The sequence below is a fragment of the Hyperoodon ampullatus genome (assembly GCF_949752795.1).
Source record: "Hyperoodon ampullatus genome assembly, chromosome: 9".
NCBI lineage: Eukaryota > Metazoa > Chordata > Mammalia > Artiodactyla > Ziphiidae > Hyperoodon > Hyperoodon ampullatus.
Window position 1 is genome coordinate 86,863,228 of NC_136922.1, and position 22,227 is coordinate 86,885,454.

At 39.5% G+C, this 22,227-nt stretch overlaps 1 protein-coding gene across 3 annotated transcripts in view; it reads right to left on the minus strand.

Annotated features, from left to right (window-relative positions):
- Nucleotides 1-21,754, minus strand: part of CEP41 (centrosomal protein 41) — a gene marked incomplete at both ends in the record, with an annotated part of 42,214 nt that extends 20,460 nt beyond the window's left edge. For all 3 annotated transcript variants that reach the window (XM_079711301.1, XM_079711300.1, XM_079711299.1), the window contains 2 exons: nucleotides 8,040-8,103; nucleotides 21,722-21,754. In XM_079711301.1, coding sequence (XP_079567427.1) covers nucleotides 8,040-8,103; nucleotides 21,722-21,754 — 97 coding nt within the window. The remainder of the gene's footprint in view (nucleotides 1-8,039; nucleotides 8,104-21,721) is intronic.
- Nucleotides 21,755-22,227: the final 473 nt, after the last annotated feature.

A 22,227-nucleotide genomic window follows, 5' to 3' on the forward strand; every position in this document is an offset into this window, starting at 1 on the left:
GTGGTTTGGAAAGTGTCCCTTAATCAGCCTGCAGTGCTACAGAGCAGAAACCCAGAGAGGGTGCTTGAGAATACACAAGAACCCTGAAGTGGAGACTGAACAAAACGCCGTCAGGGATTTCATCGGAAGCATAATCCATTCATGGCACAGTCTGGCAATGCTGGGGAGCTGGTAAGATACAATCAGGCACCTATGGAACAAAAGAAATATTTGAAGTTCAAAATAATTCTGATATTTCTAGCCATGGCTATACACTGGTGTTTGAGTTTATAAGAGAAGTAGCATCAGAAGGATAGAAATAAAAAATTATCTTTACCCAGGAAGAAGATATCAGTCTTTGAAGAGCTCAGTAGAAGGTGATTTGGGTGAAGACAGGAGATGCCACGAAATTCTTGATTTCTTGTGATTAACTCTGAATTGCTCACTGTTTGGTAAGAAAAGATTAAAGACCCATCTATTTAGCCTAGAAATGAGAAATGCTCACTCATTACCGTGCCTATTTCCACTGCTCTGACTGCAGAGCTTAAAATCATACCACAGACAGGAGTTTCTTACTTTTACTTGACCTTTAAAGTCACTCTGGTGTTTTCATAACCAGGACTCCTCACACTTTTCACCTCATGGCAGACATATATAAGTGATAATATTTGGACAAAATGCTGAGGTTTCAGCTGTCTCAAGCCCTGATGGCTCTCCAGAGGGTTAAAGGGATCTGTATCCTGGCTCATAACCCATAGGCCACTGTACTGAATACACAGGGAGGTAAGTCACAAAAATAAATAGAAAAAAAATTAAAATCTTTCCCTTAAACTGACTTTAAAATAATTTCTAAATCTGAAACAAACAAAAAATCGAAACTAGAATTAGATTTCTCACATACTGACTTTAAAATATGTTGAGTTTTAAGCAATGAAGCCTACTCTGGCCCTTCCAAAGGTATTATAAAACTAGTTTGGGAGACTTCTGCTTCCAGGAATATGAGGTAGATGTACTTTTCTCTACTCCTCCAGCTAAGTACAACAAAATCCCTGGACAACCCGCAAAATGGGAGAAAATATTTGCAAATTATACTCCTGATAAGTGTCTACTATCCAGAGTATATAAAAGAACTCTTATAGCTCAATAATAAAAAGACAAATAACCCAAGTAAAAAACCAATGATATGAATAGCCCTTTCTCCACAGGAGATATATAAATGCCAATAAGCACATTAAAAGGTGCTCAACATCATTACTCATTAGGAAAATGCAAATGAAAACCACAATGAGATACCACTTCACACCCACGAAGATGACTATAATCAAAATGATGGACAATAACAAGCATTGTTGAGGATGTGGAGAAAAAAAGAGCCCTCCTACACTGCTGGTGGGAACGTAAAGTGCAGCTACTTTGGAACACAGTTTGGCAGTTCCTCAAAAAATTAAACACAGAGTTAATGTCTGACCAACAGTTCAACTCCTAGGTACATCAACCAAGAGAACTGAAAACATATGTTCACACAGAAACTTGTACACTAATGTTTTAACAGCATTATGGCCAAAAAGCGTAAACAAACCAAACATCTACCAAATGATAAGTAGATAAACAAAATGTGAAATAGCTGTATAAAAGAATATTGTTTGGCAATAAAATGGAATAAAGTATTGATACATGCTACAACAATGATGAGCCTTGAAAACATTATGCTAAGTGAAAGAAGCCAGACACAAAGGTCACATATTGTATGATTCCATTTATATGAAATGTTCAGAAGAAGCAAACTCATAGATACAAAAAATAGATTAGTGATTACCACGAACTGGTAAAAGTAAGGAATGGGAAATGATTACTTTGGGTATGGGATTTCTTTATGGGATGACAAAAAAATTCTGCAATTAGATAATGGTGATGGTTTCACAACCTTGTGAATGTACTAAAAATGTCTGAATTGTACATTTTTAGAGGTTGAATTTTATGATATGTAAATTATATCTCAATTTAAGAAAACACACCAATTAGAAAAAAAGATTGAATAAAAAAAAATCCTAGATGGGATAAATTAAGTGTTTGGTATTATCAGATACACACCACTATATATAAAATAGATAAACAACAAGGTCCTACTGTATTGCACAGGGAACTATATTCAATATCTTGTAATAACCTATAATGGAAAAGAATCTGAAAAAGAATATATAGTATATATATATATAAAACAGAGTCACTTTGCTGTATACCAGAAACTAACACAACATTATAAATCAACAATACTTCAATTTAAAAAAATCCTGTACATTATACATAAAACAAACATAAGAAGACTCTAATAGGTAGAGAGAGGAAGGCAGACCAGTTAGGGACCTCAGGACCCGAGGAATGACGAAATGGCTGAGTTACCTGGGTGTTGTCTGTTTGTTTGTTTTTTGCCTCATATACACTAGACTTGGAGCTGAAGAAGCCAGAAACCCAGAAATACCAACGAATAGACCAAAAATATCCCTAACAAAAGCCTGCTGTCTCCAGCCAAAGGACAGCAAGACAGAAAACTATTAGATAATAACTGCCTTTTTCCAGCCACATTCCACAGAAAAGCTATGTCCTACCCTTAACTGCCAGCAAAGGCCAGATGGGGAGCCTTGATTTCCATCCTTGCTGGACTGTAATGAGATGTCATCAAAGTACCAGAAAGAGGCTGGAGCTGAAAATGTACTCAAAATATAATTGCTGAAAACTTTTCAAATTTGGCAAGTGACGTGAACTTCAGATTTATATAGAAGCTGAGTAAACGCCAAACAGGACAGACCCAAAGAAATCCACACCAAGATATATCATGGTTAAACTTCTGAAAACTAAAGAAAAAAAAATCTTGAAAGCAGCAAGAGATAAATGACACCTTACCCATATGGGAAAAACAGTTTGAATAACAGGAGATTTCTCATCAGAAATCAGGTGGCCAGAAGAAAGTGGCACAATATTTTTCAAGTGCTGAAAGAAAAGAACTGCCAACCTGGAATCCTATACCTAGAGAAGATACTCTTCAGGAATGAAAGGAAATCAAAACGTTCTCAGATGAATGAAAACTAAGAGAATTTGTCACCAGCAGACCTATCCTAAAGAATGGCTAAAGGAAGTTCTCTAATTAGAAAGGAAAAGATAAAAGGAGTCTCGGACTATCAGGACAAAACAAAGAACACACTAAGCAAACCTATGCTTCTTTTCAAGTGCCCATGGGACATATACCAAGATAGACCATATCCTGGGCAATAAAATGAACATCAATACATTTTAAAAAGTTAAAATATACAGAGTACATTCTCCAACCACAATGGAATCAAACTGGAAGTCAATAACAGAAAGATGACAGGAAAATCTCCAAACACTTGTAACTAAACAACACACGGGACTTCCCTGGTGGCGCAATGGTTAAGAATCCACCTACCAATGCAGGGGACACAGGTTCAGTCCTGGTCCGGGAAGATCCCACATGCCACAGAGCAACTAAGCCCATGCACCACAACTACTGAGCCTGCGCTCTAGAGCCCGTGAGCCACAACTACTGAGCCCATGTGCCGCAACTACTGAAGCCCACGTGCCTAGAGCCCGTGCTCCACAACAAGAGAAGCCACCACAATGAGAAGCCTGCACACCACAAAAAAGAGTAGCCCCTGCTCACCGCAACTAGAGAAAAGCCAGTGCGCAGCAACGAAGACCCAACGCAGCCAAAAATAAATAAATAAATAAATTTATAAAACAACAAAAACAACACATGTCTAAATAATCCATGAATCAAAGAGGAAGTCTTAAGGGAGATAAAAAGATACACTGAACTAAATGAAAATGAAAATTCAACATATCAAAATTTGTGAGACACAGCTAAATCAGTGCTGAGAGAAATTTACAGCACTAACTACATGCATTAAAAAAGGGAAAAGCTCTTAAATCAATAATCTAAACTCCTACCTCAAGAATCTAGAAACAAGAGCAAAATAAGCAGAAGGAAGAAAATAAAGATAAGAGCAAAACAATAAAATTTAAAACAGAAAAACAAAGAGAAAATTGATGAAACCAAAAGCTGGTTCTTTGAAAGGATCAATAAAATGGAAACGGGCTTCCCTGGGGGCGCAGTGGTTGAGAGTCTGCCTGCCGATGCAGGGGACATGGGTTCATGCCCCTGTCCGGGAAGATCCCACATGCCGCGGAGCGGCTGGGCTTGTGAGCCATGGCCACTGAGCCTGCGCATCCGGAGCCTGTGTTCTGCAATGGGAGAGGCCACAACAGCGAGAGGCCCACGTACCACAAAAAACAAACAAACAAACAAAAAGGAAATAAACACATACAGAGTGGAAAGGAAGAAATAAAACTGCCTTTTTTTATATGACATGATTGTCTACATAGAAAAGCCCAAGGAATCTACCAAAAAAATTTCTCCTTTACCTAATAAATGAGTTAGCAAGGTCTCAGGATACAAGATAAATATAAAAAATAAGCTATATTTCTATATGCTATCAATGAACACATGGACACCAAAATTAAAAATACAATACCATTTACAATTGCTCAAAAAAAGTAAATACTTATGTGTAAATCTAACAAAACATGTATAGGATTTATATGCTGAAAATTATACAATGCTGATGAAAGAAACAACTAGAGAAAGCCCATGTGCAGCAACAAAGACCCAATGCAGCCAAAAATAAATGATAAATAAAATAAATACAAAAAAAGTACAGCAATATTTCTTTGTAAATGTAAACAAGTTTATTCTAAAATTTACATGGAAAGGCAAAGGAATTAGAGTAGCTAAAATAATTTTGTAAAGAAAAATAAAGTGGGACTAATCAGTCTAACCAATTTTAAGTATCCAATTTATTATATAGCTACAGTAATCAAGACTGTGGTATTGGCAGAGGGATAGACACATAAATCAATGGAACAGAATACAGAACCCAGAAATAGATGCACGTAAGTATGCCCAACTTGTTTCTGACAAAGGTGAACACACCAATTCAATGGAGGAAAGGTAACCTTTTTAACAAATGGTGCTAGAGCAATTGGACATCCACAATCAAAAAATTAATCTCAATCTAAGTTGCACATCTTATACAGAAATGTATCATGGACTTAAATGTAAAACCTAAACCAAAATGTATCATGGACTTAAATGTAAAACCTAAACCAAAATGTATCATGGACTTAAATGTAAAACCTAAAATATAAAACTTTTAGAAAAAAGCATATAGAAAATCTTTGATACCTAGGCTAGGCAAAGAGTTCTTAGACTTGATAACAAAAGCTTGATCCATAAAAGGAAACACTGATATACTGGACTTCACCCAAATTGAAAACTTTTGCTCTTTGAAAGACCCTGTTAGGAGGATGAAAAGACAGGCTACAGACTGGCAGAAACTATTTGCAAACCATGTATCCAACAAAGGACTAGTAGCTAGGATATATAAAGAACACTCAAAATTCAACAATTAAAAAGCAAACAATCCAATTGGAACACGGGCAAAAAACATGAACAGACATTTCACTGAAGAAGGTATACAGATACACAAATGGCAAACAAGCACAGGAAGAGATATTCAACATCGTAAGTCATTAGGGAAATGCAAATCACAAGGGCAATAATATGCTACTACACACCTATCGGAATGGCTAAAATTAAAAATGGCAACAGCACCAAATGCTGGTGAGGATGTAGAGAAACTGGATCACTCATACACTGCTGGTGAGAATGTAAAATGGTCCAGCCACTCTGGAAAACAGTTTGGCAGTTTCTTAAAAAACTACAAATGCAACTGCCATACAATCTAGAAATTGCACTTCTGGGCACTAATCCCAGAGAAATGAAGACTTATTTTCACACAAAAATCTGTACATAAATGTTTATAGCACCTTTACTTGTGATAATCAAAAAGGGGAAACAATTCAAATGTCCTTCAACAGGAAAATGGTTAAACTGTGGTGCATGTATGGAATGCACCATGGAATACTACTCAGGAATAAAAAGGAATGAACTACTAATACGTGCAACAACCTGGAAGAATCTCCAGAGAATTTGCTGATGGAAAAATCCAACCCATAAACTTATATATTGTATGATTCCATTTATATAGCATTTGTGAAAGACAAAACTATAGAAATGGAGAACAGATTGGTGGTAGCCACAGGTTAAGGCACAGGTGAGGGTGGAAAGTGGATATGAAGGATCCTTGTGGTCATGGAAATGTTCTGTAGCCAGACTGTATTTATCAATGTCAATATCATGGTTGGGATAGCGCAGCACAGTTTTGCAAGATGTTACTATAGGAAACTGGGTAAAGGGTACAAGGAATCTCTGTTTTATTTCTTACAATTCCATGTGAATCTACAATTACCTCAAAATAAAAAGTTTAATTAGCAAAAATACTAGATTAAAAACCTCAAAATATAAAAGGAGATAGGCAATTACTTTGTATTATAAAAAGCAAATAGAAATATCTCAATTTCCAAAAAATTGAAATTAATTTCAGGTACCATTATTGAGTCAAACTTTGGTTATGAACTGAGGAATTGAAGGGAAAGAAATCAGTTTTCACTCACAAAACTCAATTCAACTTCCAGGAGAAAAAAAAATGAAGCTATAGACAAATCTATATATCTGAAAAAGACTTCAGCTCTTACAAATTTTAATTTTAAGAAGGTTCCAAAAGAAATGCATTAAGCAGTCTTTAAAACGTTGTCTGTACTGCTCAGAGAAAATACGGTATTTTTAATTAAAGTACTTCCCTCTCAGAATAACTTATTCCAGAAAGGTGGGTCACAGTTGCAAATAAAGGGAGAGAGGCAGGAGCTGAAGGCATTTGTGATAGAAGAAATGAGGCTGGAGGAAGCACTGGGACAGCGTGGCCGAAGTGACAGTACCCAGGACTTCACACCAGGTCTCCAACATCGACTTCCTCATCCTGCACACAAATCCTAGTTCTATCTCCTTTACTGAACTTCAGGTAAATCACATAATCTCTGGACTAAAATTTCCTCCTCCTCAAAGACAGAGATAACATTTTTTACCTCCCATCAAACAGGATATTTGCAAGGATAAATATCTGTACAGCACAAAAATGTTTGAAAGAAAGGTCCCAAGAAATAGTATCTGCAAATGTGGTTCATTTAAAACATTTAAGTCTATTTTATTTGGGGAAACATGCATAACAGAAGATTGTAATTTTGAAGGAGGCTGGAGGAAGAGAAAGACAAAATGAATGAGATTTAAACAAAGTCAGCATCCCAGTTTATTTTCTCAGTTGTCTTGAGGTTACTGGTAGAAAATTCAGTATTGCTAAAGGCATGTGGTACCCCATCCACTAGCAAAACCATCTTAATAGGATGGATTTTCCACAGCAGACTTTAAGATGTTGAAAAAAACTAAACAACCAACCAAAATCTCACAAGACTGAAAATCCACCAGGGATCTGGGGAGTGGTTTTCATCATGACACTGAAAAATGTCAACAGCATGGAAATAAGCAGTAATGCACTCTTAAATTTCATTTTACCTGAATTGCAGCACTAATTTAATTTTGCCTGGTATTTTAGTTACTCATTCAAGTCTGTCTGACTCCACTTGAATCTAAGCTCGTTGATTACAAAAATCACAATTCACACTCATCGTTACATGTCCTGTAGCCCATAACTTTGCATGTAGTTGCACTGTGCAAATATGGAATTGAACAAACATGCGCAAGTATAATCTACTGATCCCAGTTTTAAGGAAGATACTTAAGGTGTTCCAAAATAGAGGCTGACGTCCTGATATTTATTAGCCTCAGTCCTGGAACTTATTAAACACTGTTTTTATCAGTTTCTCAATTTATAGTAAGCTCAATTATGTGAATGGAGATTTTTAATGATAATCTGAAAAATAGCTTTCAAAGATAAGTCCTGAGCTCAGAAAAACATCAGCCAAGACAGTAAGAAACTTTTAGCTATGATTTATACCAGGCATGACATGCTGTTTTTTGTCAATAATCGGCTATTAGATTTTTTTAAAGTTTTTATTTTCTTGTCTTTACTTACCAGTGTCTAGTCTTGACTTGATATGCTGGTATCTTGGGTTTTGTGGTATCCTTTTGGTCAGATACTAAAAAATAAGAAAATTCACAAATAATTGGGTTAATGTAAGGGTAAGGGTGGCAAAGTTGGGAAAGAGATAAGATACTTTAAAAATTAGAACAAATGCTAAAATTTCATTGAATTTAAAGATGGAAGGAGCTCTAGAGGTCCAACCATTCCTTCAAATAGGACACTTCACACTACAGTATCTTTACAGGTGAAGATGGTTATCATGTTTCTGTCAAAACATTTCCATGTTTTGTCAAAATAATCTCATAGCGCTATGTAATTAGGAAAAAAAGCTCTTAAAAATTATTTCCAACACTGAGTCAAAATTGATCTACTTTCCATCCAGTCCACTGGTACAACCCAGAATAAGCCATTCCATCCTGCCTTAAGCAATCCATTAAAATAACTAAAGGCAGCTCTCTTGTTCTTTTTAATTTTACTCTTTACATGATGGTTTGTAGGCCATCTTCTCGGATACCCTCTAGATTTTATCCACACGTGCCCTAAAAAGTGGCACGCAGACCTGAGCACAGTGCCCAGATGTTGCCAGCCAGGACCCGCTGCTTGCCTTGAGTCTGATGCTCCACAGAAGTCACCACGACGGCATCTGCTCTCGGGGCAGCTGGGGCGTATCATGGGCTCAAGGAAAGTTTATGGTCAGCAAAATGCTATGTCAGGTCTCCCCTGTCCTACGCTCTGGGAGTAAACTCTGAATCCAAGTATGAGGCATTTACCCATATTAAATTTCAGTGGTATTTTCAAAAGGCATTAAGTGAGGGAAGGCTAATGAATAAAAACATTACAAAATACAGTTTTCTTGCTCAGGCTTTTTTCTGGACTACAAGTATGAAAAGTATATGTTCAGTAACAGGTAGCTGTGGAAAAGGAAATTAAAACTGGGCAAAGCCTTCCAGCTTCATCTTCTGCCACTCTCCCACATGTTCCCAAGTTGAAGCTGCCCAAATGTTCCCTAAATATGCCACACTCACTCAGGTTCCAGTCATAGCAAATGTCTGCCTAGAATGCCTTTCCTCAACTTGTTCATGGGTAACACTTCGCTTCCTCTATAAAGCTGTCCAAGGTGGAATTAGGTACTTTCTCTCTGGTTCCTAGAGTACTGACATCTTGTACTATTGTTCACACCTCGACCTTCTTCCATAGTCTAGAATTTCCTTGAAGTCAGGGACAATAACTTACTCAAATTTGTTTTCACCCAGTACCTAGCACATGGTGGGCACATTTATTGATATTCAACCAATAAATGAATATCCAGAATGAGGATTATATTACAGCAACTACATAGTTCCTTAGAACAGAACATCAAACTTTAAAACCTGTATCACTTGCCCTTGAAAACATAGTTAACTACAGCACGTCCTGTTGGAGGACTGAAAAATAAATTTACATATTAAAATACCTTTTCAAATGACCCACAAAGCATAAAAAAAAAATAGGGTACACTTCAATGTCTTACAGAATATCTATTGGTCAGAGTTCTGGATTTCAGAGACCAGGAAGAATTTTTTAAAACTGGGGTACCTACAGAGAATTATCAACATTTAATTTTGACAAGGACATCAAAAACAAAGCAAAACCTCACAACTACCATCTGCTATTTTAATACTTACAAAGTAATAAAGAAAAAAAAACCCAGAATAAAAAGGTCAGTCATTTAGTGCTACTAAAAAACTCATTGATATTGTCTGTGTTTTTCATTTCACCCCAGGCAAGTAAAACCTTTGTCATGGACGCTTAGCATTGGTCCTCAGAAGTAGAACCCCTGAGCTTCTTTATCCTCAGAGAAAGGCTGGAAAGCTCCTTTCTCCTTCTGATCAGTAATCCGCCATCGGTAAGAGAAAGTGACCAATGCCAATTCCAACTCCCTCTTAGATGAAGAAAGAGAAGATTCTTAAGTGAGAAAAGGAAAATACTCAAAGACTGAAAAGGGGGACTGTAGGATGAGTTCTTCAGAGGGAGGCAATATTGTGGCAAAACAAAACAAAAACAAAAAACACAGGGGAAAACGTGTGCCTGGTAAATTTAGGAAAGCTAAAACTAGAATTTAGTTATCTTAAGCTAAGGGATTTTCTTTTTTCTCTTTCATTTTCCTTCCTTCCTTTGTATTTTTATAATTCTCCTCTGTATTTTTGTAGTTTCTATATGCTGTTTCCTGTTTTTACTTTTGTTTTGTTTTTCCCACTAGTTTCCTAGCAAAGCTCCTTTGAAAGATTCCAGGCTAGTCTCTGCTGAACCAAGGGGATTTGTCCATACCTCAGCCAACATAGCTAAGAAGTGAGGGTGTCTCTGGGGACCAGGTGTGGTGGCAGCAGAATGATGGGGGGAGAGAGTGTGGACAGCTGCAGTCGCTGAGCCCTTCCCACCCCCGGTTTTCCCTTACATAGACTAATGAGAAATCCATATGCTACAGTACAAAAATGTAGTGTTTCTTTCCCATTTTCCCATTTTGGTCCAAATTCTTGTTCCTGACTTTCTGGTACCAACCATAACGTAAAACTATTTGTGTTCCACTCTACGCAGTGCACCACAGAGTTTATGGAACTGCCAGACTTTTTTCCTTAAAATCCTTGCTTTGGGGGTGACTGTTTCTTGACCTACTGACCAACTAGCTTTTTTTCAATTACATAAACAGGATGGAATGGTGGAAAGTGAAAGAGCTGAGAAAAGCAGCTGTTTCAAGGAGGACTATTCATTCACTCAACAAAGCCTTATTGAGCACCAACAATTCATTCAGTCGACATTTACTGGATGCCGACTAGGAGTAAGCCACCGTGCTAAGGACACAGAGGTAACAAAACACAGTCCTTCCCATCCAGCTCTCGCTGATGCTGGGAAGAGAGACAAGTGAACAGACGTCACACTGCATGATGAACAAGCAGAGGGAAGCAGGGGGTGCAACAGGAGCATGTAAGATTGGCACCTAATCCAGACTAAAAGAGTCAGGAACTGTTTCCTGAGGGGTGACTTCTGAGCTGAAATCCGAGGGCTGAGAAAGTTAGTCAAGTTAAAGGAGTGCTGGCTGGGACCTACACGGTTCCTGGTAACTGATAGACCTGGAGGACAGTGGGCAATATGGGGTCAAATGAGGCTGAAGAGACAGGCGGGGGCAGAACACAGAGGGCCTTGTATCCATGCTAAGAAACCTAGATTTTATCCTGTGGATCAAACAGGGGCAATTTTGCTCCCCCAACTCATGGGGACACCTGTCAATGTCTGGAGACATTTTAGGTTGTCAGAACTGGGTGGTGGGTGTGCTACCAACATCAAGTAAGTAGAGGCCAGGGATGTTGCTAAACATTCTACAATGTCAGGAAGACCCCCAACTCCCAAAAAAGAATTAGCTGGCCCCAAATGTCAATAGTGCTGAAGTTGAGGAACCCTGGTGTAGATGATGGGAGTCACTGAAGAAGGTTAGGGAGAAGGGATGGGATTCTATTTCCATTTTAGAAAGACCACTCTGGCAGCACTCTGGAGAACCAACAGGATCATAGTCAAGAATGGAGGCACAAAGATCAGGTAAGAGGTTGTGCTCGGAGGATCTGTGGTCCTAAGAAAGCAGCAGTAGAGATGAGGAGAGGGAGACAGTTTTAAGAAGTCTTTAAGATATAAAATCTTTAAAACTGACTAGTGTAACAGGGGAAGGACAGTGATACCATTCCCCAAAAAAGGCACTTATGGAGGAAGCATATATTGAAAAACATGATGTGTTCTGTTTGGGGCATTTTGAATATAAGATATCTGTGGGTGGGCTTCCCTGGTGGCGCAGTGGTTGAGAGTCCGCCTGCCGATGCAGGGGACACGGGTTCGTGCCCCGGTCTGGGAAGATCCCACATGCCGCGGAGCGGCTGGGCCCGTGAGCCATGGCCACTGAGCCTGTGCTCCGGAGCCTGTGCTCCGCAAGGGGAGAGGCCACAACAGTGAGAGGCCCGCCTAACCGCAAAAAAAAAAAAAAAAAAAAAAAAAAAAGATATCTGTGGGTTATCCAAAACTGAAGTGGTAAGCTGGCTATCTGGGGGGTCTGGAGATCAGGAGAGATTTCTGGACTAGAAAAAACAAGACTTGGGGGAAGCCATGGGAATGGACACAATCACCATTGGAGAGTGTATAGGCTGAGAAAAAAAAAAAACAACATTTACGGTCAGGTGGAGAAAAGCACTGTGGGTGAAACTTGCAAGAGGCCAGAAGAAAGTGGGTCATGAGAATTAAAGAAGAGTTTCAGGAAGAAGAAAATGGTCAGCAGTGATCAATGCTGTCAAGTCAGAGAACAAGAGGTCAAATATGAACAAGCGAACAAGAATGCAGGTCAGGGAAGAGAAAACAGAAAAGTGAATTTGGATTGAACACACCAGGACACTGCTGATGACCCTGCTGGATGCAGTTACAGTAAATTGACAGGAGCAGAAGCAAAAACAGCAGGTTGAGTGTTATGAGAAGGGAGGATAGTAGCCAGATGGTCTTTTTTTTTCCCCTTCAGAGTTGCTAAGGAATAGTTTTTGTTGTTTGAAGAAAGGAGAGACTTGAGGATGTTTATAAGCTAATGGGCTGGATAAGAGGTTGCAAATGAAGCAGGCAGGTATGAAAACAAGGGAGCGGGAAAGGATGAGGCCCAGAGCCCAGGTGGAAGGTGCAGCTTTGGACGTATATTTAAGATAATGAAATAAGATAGGTGGTCATGAAGAAGTTCAACAGGAGAAGGGAGAAAGTTGAGAAAGTTCATGTTTGTGGTACTCGTACAGGCTCTTTAAAGCAACCAAAAATGACAGAAGCCCTTTGGGGGCTTACAGCTCTAGGGAGGGTCAAAAGATAATGCCCTCCCTGTCTACCCACCCCATCCCTGCTCTTTAACCTCTGGTTGGCTTTTAAGACCCAGCACAAACACATCTTCCAGGAAGATTCCTCCTCTGGGGGGCCCAGTCAGTTAGAAATCTCTTCCCTGCCTGGACTGTCACAGCACTTTGTACCATTAACACTCCTCACTGCCTGCACTTGGGACAGAGGCTCTACCTCTGTACCTGCTACAAGGCCTTGCTCCAGTGTGAGAACAATAAGTACACCAAATGGATGGAAATGGTTCTGAGAGCTGAGCAACATGCAGTGTGCGTGCTAGTGCCCCGTGGGCAGCACAGACATCAAGGGCTCGAGGAACCTGAAACAAAAAGATAGCTCTCACGCTGCGGGTGATAAGGGAGACTGCATGGAAGAAATGGCACTGGAGCTGTGTTTTAAGGGTTGAGCTTCTGTGGATAAAAAGATGGGGAAAAGGGATGGAAAAAGTATTCTAAGTGGAGGAAATTATAATAGCAAGGCCACTTTAAAAGCATGTTTAAAGAATGGCAAATTGTTCTATTTGCTGGAGAAGATCCAACAACAACAATAAAGGAAATTGGTGCTAACATTTATTGAGCACTTAACTATGTTGTCAGGCACTCAGCTAAGCATTTCTCTCCATTATCTCATTTAATCCTCACAACCACCAATAAGGTATATACTAGTATTATCCTCATTCTATATATTAGGAAGCAGGCATAGAGAGGTGGAGTGACTTCCTGAGGTTAGCTGGTAAGAGTGGTAGAACCTGGAATTAAGCTGGGCAGTCTGGCTCTAGAGCTTGAACTCTTAAACACTTTACTGTGCAGCCTCATTCAGGCAGGGGTTCTGAATATGGGGTCCACTGATGGGCTTTAGGAGGTCCATGAGTCCCATGAAACTGTATGTAAAACTTTGAGTATATGTACATTTTTCTAGGGAAAGGGTCCTTGACTTTCACCAAATTTTCGAAGGGGTCTATAACCCCAAAACGTTTAAGAACGGTGGGTATATGGAATCCTGTGCTGTAAGGTTGGACATGGATACGTAGGCACCAGGTGGAGATCCCTGAATTTAGGCTGAGGGTCTGGACTAGGCCCTGAAGACAATGGAAGATATCAGAAACACTGAGATATGAGCCACACAATCAAAGGAGTATTTTGGTAGATTACTAATATATGCAAAGTGAGACAGGCTTTGTGAATACATGGATGTTGTAGAAAAGGGAGAAGAATGAGAAGTCAACAGTGGGATTTTTCTGAAGGAAAATCACTAAAAAAATGAGGGAGATTGTCTGAATCACAAGTCATTCAAAAATGAATGAGCTTTTCTGACTTCCCACTGCTTTTAAAATGGAACTCACAAGGTTGTTCACATTGAAATTGCAACCTATGTAGTAAGATTTACATTTAAGGACTAAAAAAAATTCCATTATATATTTTGTTCAAAATATCTCTACTTCTCTCATTTGTATAAAGAGGACGTCAATAAAATATAAAGGGACTAGGTATCAACTTTAAAAGGGATTTTTGTTTATGGGAGTTTTAATCTGAACCAATCCTACCAATCTCAAACACCAACGCTGACCCATGTTTGCGTGTGCAGCAGCCCCTACTCTGCCAGCAGCTACCATCTGGGGCTGACTGTAGTTTTCAAGATGGCCACAAAAGAACTTCCCAACCACTCACACTGTGATGCTGACACTCCTCCCAATGAGGGGTGGGGGCCTATGTTCCCTCCCCTTGAATCTGGACGGGCCTGTGAATGATGGAAGTGATGCCATACGACTTCGAGTCTAGATCATAAAAGACAATACGGCTTCCACCTGGTTCTTTCAGGACACTTGTTCTTGGAACCCAGCTCAAGCTACAAGGAAGGCCAAGTCACATGGAAAAGGCCATTTGTAGGTGATACAGCTGACAGCACCAGCTGAGTTCCCAGCCAACAGACTATATCAGCAGCCTAATGTGAATGAAGAAACTTTCAAGATAACTCTAGACCCAGTTTCTGTCCGTAAAACCACATGAGAGAGCCCAAGTAATTGCCTAGCTGAGCCTAGTCAACCTCCAGAACTGTAAGCGATAATAAATAAATGACTATTGTTGTTTAAAGCCACTAAATATGGGGGAGACTCATAAGAAACCAATATATAATTGGAACGCCAACCCACCCTTTTTACTTCCTAGCTAAGCTCGTTGTTTTTGTTTTTTTTGTGTGGCCATGCCGCACGACACATGGGATCTTAGTTCCCCCACCAGGGATCGAACCTGTGCCCCCTGCAGTGGGAGCGTGGAGTCTTAACCACTGGACTGCCAGGGAGGTCCCTCTAGCTAAGCTCCTTGGGAGAAAACAAAAAACCAAAAACTACACTGAGTAACTGCAACTTACTCCTCCATCCACTGCAATGTGGCTACTGTTCCCATCATTCTACTGTGGCTCCTGTAGGAGCTAGCCAATGTCAGAGATCCCCTAATTGCTAAATATAATGGCTGCTTTTCAGTCTCTAACTTACCTGACCTTTCTGTACACTGTTATATAGTCCCACCTTCAGCTTTCACTTGGCTTCAGTAACAGCTCTCTCTCCTAATGCTCCAATCACACACGGATGATTCTTCTGTCAGTCACTTAAACACTGTGTTCCCCAGGATTCCATCTTCTTAATCTATAGGTTCTCTGTCAGCCATTAGGTTTAATTCCATTTACATGCTTCTAATTTCCAAATAGTGAACTCTAGCCTTGACTTCTCCCAGCGCAGATATATTCATTTACTCATTTAACAAATATTTAAGGAACAATTATTGTGTGCTAGGCAGTGGCACAGTACAGACAAGGTCCTATCTTATCTTCCTGTAAGTATGCCAAAAATAAACAAGCAAATAAAATAATTACAGGTCATGGCCTACTGGGTGAAGACAGCATATTGAACAAATGCATCTAATTTCACTTCCTTCCAAAACCTCAGTAAAACCTCATTGAAAGGATACTATTTTACAGACACAAAGTCCAAAAAAAGAGAGAGTAAGAGTGGGAGAAGTGATAACAAGTGATTTCTGAAGTCTAGAAAGCACATCAACAAGTGAAAATGACTTGATGGACTCAAGAAAATCAAAGGGAAAGCCAAGAAAAATTATTAAAAGGCCCAGGAATTGGCAGCCCCAGGCACCTCCAGAAGTGGGAGTAAAAGGAGTGACTGAAATAAGCAGATTGGTTGAAGGCTGAATGAGAAGCTACAGGATCTCCAAAACCTTCTCCCTCTGTGCCCCTAGGTGATTGCCCTTTCCCCACCATAGCAGGTATCTACAGATTTACTCCCTGGAAAGGGTTTCTGGACTGGGGGGTGTCTCCAGACACAGGGAAAGGATATCATTACTGAAAATAGGGGTATTAGGTGAATGATGCATACTAATGTTGAAATTTAGCCCCTAACCTTAATTCTTCCAAGAATTCAACTAGGTCTTTACTCTCAGGAGAGGGGAGGAGTTCTCTGGAGAAAATGACCAGCCTGAGAGGAAAGAGCTGAAGATACAGATTTGGGAAAGGGAGTCCCCAAATCATGGCCCACTGAGATCTTCTCGTAATTAAGCTCACATCAGCAAACTCCTCCCAAATATACAGAGATCTCAATCATCTTTTTAAGTCTCCTACTCAAAAACACAGATTAACAATTTAAGATTAAAAGAAGTTTGAGAACATTTCTATGTATGGACTGAATTACGTCCCCTCCAAATTTGTATGTTGAAGCTCTAACTCTCAATGTGACTGTATTGAGATAGGACTGTACCTCTTTGGGAGGTAATTAAGGTTAAATGATGTCATAAGGGTGTGGCCCAAATCCCGTAGGATTAGTGTCCCTATAAAAATAGACACCAAAGAGCTCATTCTCTTCCCTCAAGTGCACACTGAAAGAAGAGGTCATCCAAACACATAGCATGAAAGTGGCCATCCACAAGCCAGGAGAGAGTTTTCACCAGAAACCAAATCAGCCAGCACCTTGATCTTGGACTTCCCAGCTTCCAAAACTATGAGAAATAAATTTCTGTAGTTTAAGTCACCCATTCTGTGGCATTTTGTAATGGCAGTCCAAGCTGACTAACAAAAACATCACCAACAAAACAAAAAGAAAAATAGCAATATGGAAGAAACTGAGACTATGTATGGAGAAAACATTTTAAAAAATTATCATTAAAGAACATATCCACACAAAAACTTATACAGGCATATCTCAGAGATATCGTGGGTTCTGTTCCAGACCACCCCAATAAAGTGATTTTTGTGATAAACTGAGTCACAGAAATCTTTTGGTTTCCCAGTGCATATAAAAGTTATGTTTATACTAAACCGTAGTCTATTGTGTGCAATAGCATTATGTCTAAAAAATACATGTATGTATCTTAATTAAAAAATACTTTCTTACTAAAATATGCTAAACATCATCTGAGCTTTCAGCAAGTCATAGTAGTAACATCAAAGATCACTGATCATCATAACAAATATAATAATAATTGAACAGTTTGAAATATCGTGGTAATTACCAAAATGTGACACAGAGACATAAAGTGAGCAAATGCTGTTGGGAAAATGGTGCCAACAGACTTGCTTGATACAGAGTTGCACAAACCTTCAATTTGTGAAAAATGCGGTATCTGCGAAACGTAGTACCTGCGAAATGCAATAAAACTAGGTATGCCTGTATGAATACTCACAGTAGCATCTTTCATAATAGCCCCAAAGTGGAAATAACCTACATGTCCATCAATAAAAGAATGCACGAGTAAAATGTGGTATATCCATGCAAAGGAATATTATTCAGTAATAAAAGGAGTGAAATACTGAAGCATAATACAACATGCATGAACCTTTAAACCATTATGAAAGATGCCAGTCACATAAGACCAGATTTTGCATAATTCAATTTACATGAAATGTAGAGAACAGGCAAATCCACAGAGACAAAAAGTAGATTAATGGTTGCCAAGACTGAGGGGTGGGGGAATGGAAGAGACATGAGAGGACTGGGGAGTGATGGCTAGAGGTTACAAGATTTCTTTTGGGGCTGATGAAAATGTTCTAAAATTGATTTTAGTGATGACTGCACAACTCTGTGAATATACTAAAACCACTGAATTGCACACTTTAAACAGGTGGATTTATGCTGTGTGAATTATTTCTGTCATGCCATTATCAAAAATAAATAAATACATATATAAAACAAGTAAAAAGATATAAAAAATTTTGCTCTACAATTATACCTTACTTAGGTAAGAGTTAAAAGAAAATAATTAAGTTGAGGTATATTTTTCTGACACAGAAAGATGTCCGAGACATATTAAGTGAAAAAAGCAAGTTAAAGAACCATATAAACAATGTTATAACATTTGTGTAAAACAAAAGCCCCAAATAGAACTCTCTCTCTATATATATATACACACATATGCAAATGCATAGATAAAGTTTTGGAAAAGATAACTATGCAAAAAATGATAAATAATGATATAGACATTATTTATAAAATTTTATAAATAGTAGAGAATAAAAATAATGATATAAACTCCAGGAAAAACAACAAACAATAAGAAAGAAAATGTAACCCTACTGATCACTGCTCTGGCAGTAATCAATATTTACAGTCATAGGAAAAACTCAACTGTGAAAAAAAAAATCCAATTAGAAATTAGGCAGAAGACATAATGAGATATTTTACCAAAGAGGATATACGGAGGGTAAATAAGCACATAAGAAGATGTAAGATGTTCAACCTCAGTATCAACTAGGAAAATGCAAATTAAGACCATGATGAGATGTCACTACACATCTATTAAAACGACTAAAATAAAAATTATTTACAGTACTAAATGTTGCCAAGAATGTGCAAACACTGGATCTCTCATACACTGGTGCTGGGAATGTCAAATGGTATAGCCACTCTGAAAGATGGTTTGACAGTTTCTTAAAAAACTAAATATAAGCTTACCATACAACACAGCAACTGCACTCCTGGGCATCTATCCCAGAGAAATGAAAATTAATGTCCATACAAAGAACTGTACCCCAAAGTTCAAATCTCTATTTGTAATGCCCCAAACAGAAAACACCCAAAATATCCTACAATAGTTGAATGGTTAAACAAACTGTTATACATCCATACCACAGAATACTAATCAGCAATAAAAAGGAATGAACTATTGCTACAGGCAACAACTTGGATGCATCTTAAGGACATTATCGGAGTGAAAGAAGCCAGTCTCAGAAGGTCACATACTGTATGATTCCATTTATGTAACATTTTCAAAATGACAAAATTACAGAAATAAGAGGACACATTAATGGTTACCACGGGTTAGGATGGTGAGGGGGAGGAAAGTGGATGGGACTAGTAAGGGGTAGCCCGAGGGAGATATTTGCGGTGAAGGAATAGTTCTCTATCTTAATTGTAAATTGACACACTTGCAAATCTTGATTATATCAAATCTACACATGTGATAAAATAGCCTCAAACTATACACACACTGTACAAATGTCAGATTCCTGGTTTTTATATTGTACTCTATTTACATAAAATATAGTCACTGGGTGAAGGGTACATGGGGCCACTTTGTACTATTTTTGCAACTTCCTGTGAATTTATATATATTTCAAAATAAAGGTTTTTTAAAAGGATGTCAGAGTCCAAAACACAGTTCTTAAGAATTAAAAACATGATGGCAGAAATTAAAAACCAATAGAGGGATTGGAATATAAACTTAAATCTCTCAAAGAGAACAAAAAGACAAAGATCTGGAAAACAGGAGATAAAATTTAAGAAAATTAGGGAACCAGTCATATAGAAGCAACATCAGAATAATGAATTCAAGAAAGAGAGGATGGAGAAAATTGAGGAAGAAAGTCAACAACAAACAATTTTTAAAAATTTTGCGGAATAGAAAGGACATGAGTTTCTGGCACCCACAATGATAAGTGAAAATAGACACATAACAAGGAATTTTTTGTGAAACATCATAACACTGGTGACACAGAAAATTCTACAAGCTTCCAGAAAGGAACAATCAAGTCGCATACAATGGAACACAATGGCTTTGAACTTCTCCACAACAAAAACTGAATAGTAGAAGACCACAATGCAATGTTTTCAATATGCTGATGATTTCCAACCAAGAATTCTATACTTAACCAAACTCTCAGGCAAATAAATATGAAGGTAGAATAATAACATTTTTAGACATGCCTAATGTCATAGACATAAATTTAAAATATTTATTTCTTATGCACTCTTTCTCAAGAAACTACCGGTAATTGTGCCCCATGAAAACAAGAGAGTGAGCTGAACATCTTTATCCAGAGCACAAATGGACAACCGCACAGGGCAACCTGGCTCTTCTACCCCTACACTCCTAAGACTATTCCTCCTTTTTCTCCCATATTTCTGATCTCATTAATGGCATCAGCACCAATGAGTAACCCAAGCTGGAAACCTAAGTCATCCATCACACTCTCATTTCTCAAAGCTCATTATTAAGTCATGATGATTTTATCCCCTAAGTATTTCTCTCTGTCCCTAGTTCCATGGCCTTACTTTAGGTCCATATCATAATAACCACCTAACCAATCTCCCTATCCCCAGTTCTGGACTCCTCAAATCCATTCTCCACAATGTGGCTACAACCACTGCCTAAAATGCACATCTGACCATGCAACTCGGCTACTTAAAACTCCAAAGCTTCTCAAATTCTGACCAGCAGGCAAAATAAATACACAGTGGTCAAACCACTACTCTCCACACATGCCTCCCCGACATCCACGGTAGACATTATAATCCATCATGCACTCCCCTACAGAGCCTAAACTCAGCCCCACAACTTTCTCAGCAAAGCTCACAGGCATCCATCCTGAGATGAGACACGTTGCAACTCCTGTTCACTATAAAGGCCAAGAACGCTGGCAAGGCACAGAAGGCCTTTCCAGACTTGACTCCTGCCTCTCTACAAGGAACTATCCACTTACATGGTTCTCAGCTCCTAAACTTGGCTCAAGATGTTCTCTCTACCTGGGATGCTTCTTCACCTGGTTAGTAACTTCGGATTTCAGACCATCTCCAGGACCCTTCTCTCACTCCCTCGGTTGAGTCCCAGCTTTCTTCTGTGCTCCCCTAACATCCTGTTTCCCAACCACATTGAACTCAAATTTTGTTTATAAGTCTTCCTCACTAGACTGAACTTATTAAAGGACTAAAAGGCCTTGTCTTATCTTTTTGTATTTCTAGCACTCCCTGCACCTTAGGAATCCAGTAAACGTTTGTTGAGATGAAATGACCACATATGCAGCAGGGCACTGGAGGTGAAACAGACAAAAAAGTAAAACGTCTTAATCGAGCAGAGGGTAAAACTAATGTCATATTTTGCGTCCTTTCCAAATGGCTTGGTCTGCTTATTCCTCCTCTTTCTGTACCCCAATAATCAGAAATGATGGCTCCTTTGATTCTGTTCCTTTAGCGTTTTGGGCTTCATCCAGATGTTACTTATATTTTGTAACTGCCACTCCTAGACTGTAAGCCCTTTGAGGGAAGGGACTTGTGTCTTCATGCACTTCGCTCCTTTGAGCGACAAATACAGTAAACCTGCGCGGGATGGTGGCCAGGCTACCCAGGCTCCGAGTCCCCCAGGCCCGCCCCGCCTCCCTCCCCCCTCCAGACCCCTCCTCACGCCGCCGCTTCCCGCCTTCCGGAGGGCGGAAGTCGCAGGTTACTGTTCCCTGCCCACGTGGAGCCTTTTCCGGTACGACCGCCCCCTCCGATTCTCCGATCCGGACCTGGCCCTCACCTCAGGATTCCCAATGTGCCTCCGGACAGACATATTTGCTCCAACCGACCACGCTCGGGGTTCTAGCCTCACCGGTAACCTCTAACCCTAGCTTCCTACTCCCACAACCCAGCTCAGGCGCCTCCCTACAACCTCTTCTCCGATTGGCCTGCCTTCCCCTGCCAGCCAATGGGTGCCCTGTTTACTCTCTTATTGAGGAGTTAAGGGAGAGTGAGACGCCACTCAATGGTTGCCAAGGGCAACGCGGGACGCCGGCCCTTTGGGCTCTCCGCTGGGCCTGAAGACGCCAGCTTCAGCGCGGGAAGAGGGGCGCGGGGGTGGGGGGGAGGGGCAGGCTGCCGACTGCGCGTGGGCGGCTGCGGAGAGCTCGAGGGGGGAGGGGCTCGAAAGTGTGGAAAAAAACAAGTGTTTCTAGCTAATGTGGAAGCACAAATACCGCGCAGGGCCATCCCCCTTTAAGGCCGTTTTAGCCAAACATCTGGATACTTCTTACACAACAGGGGATA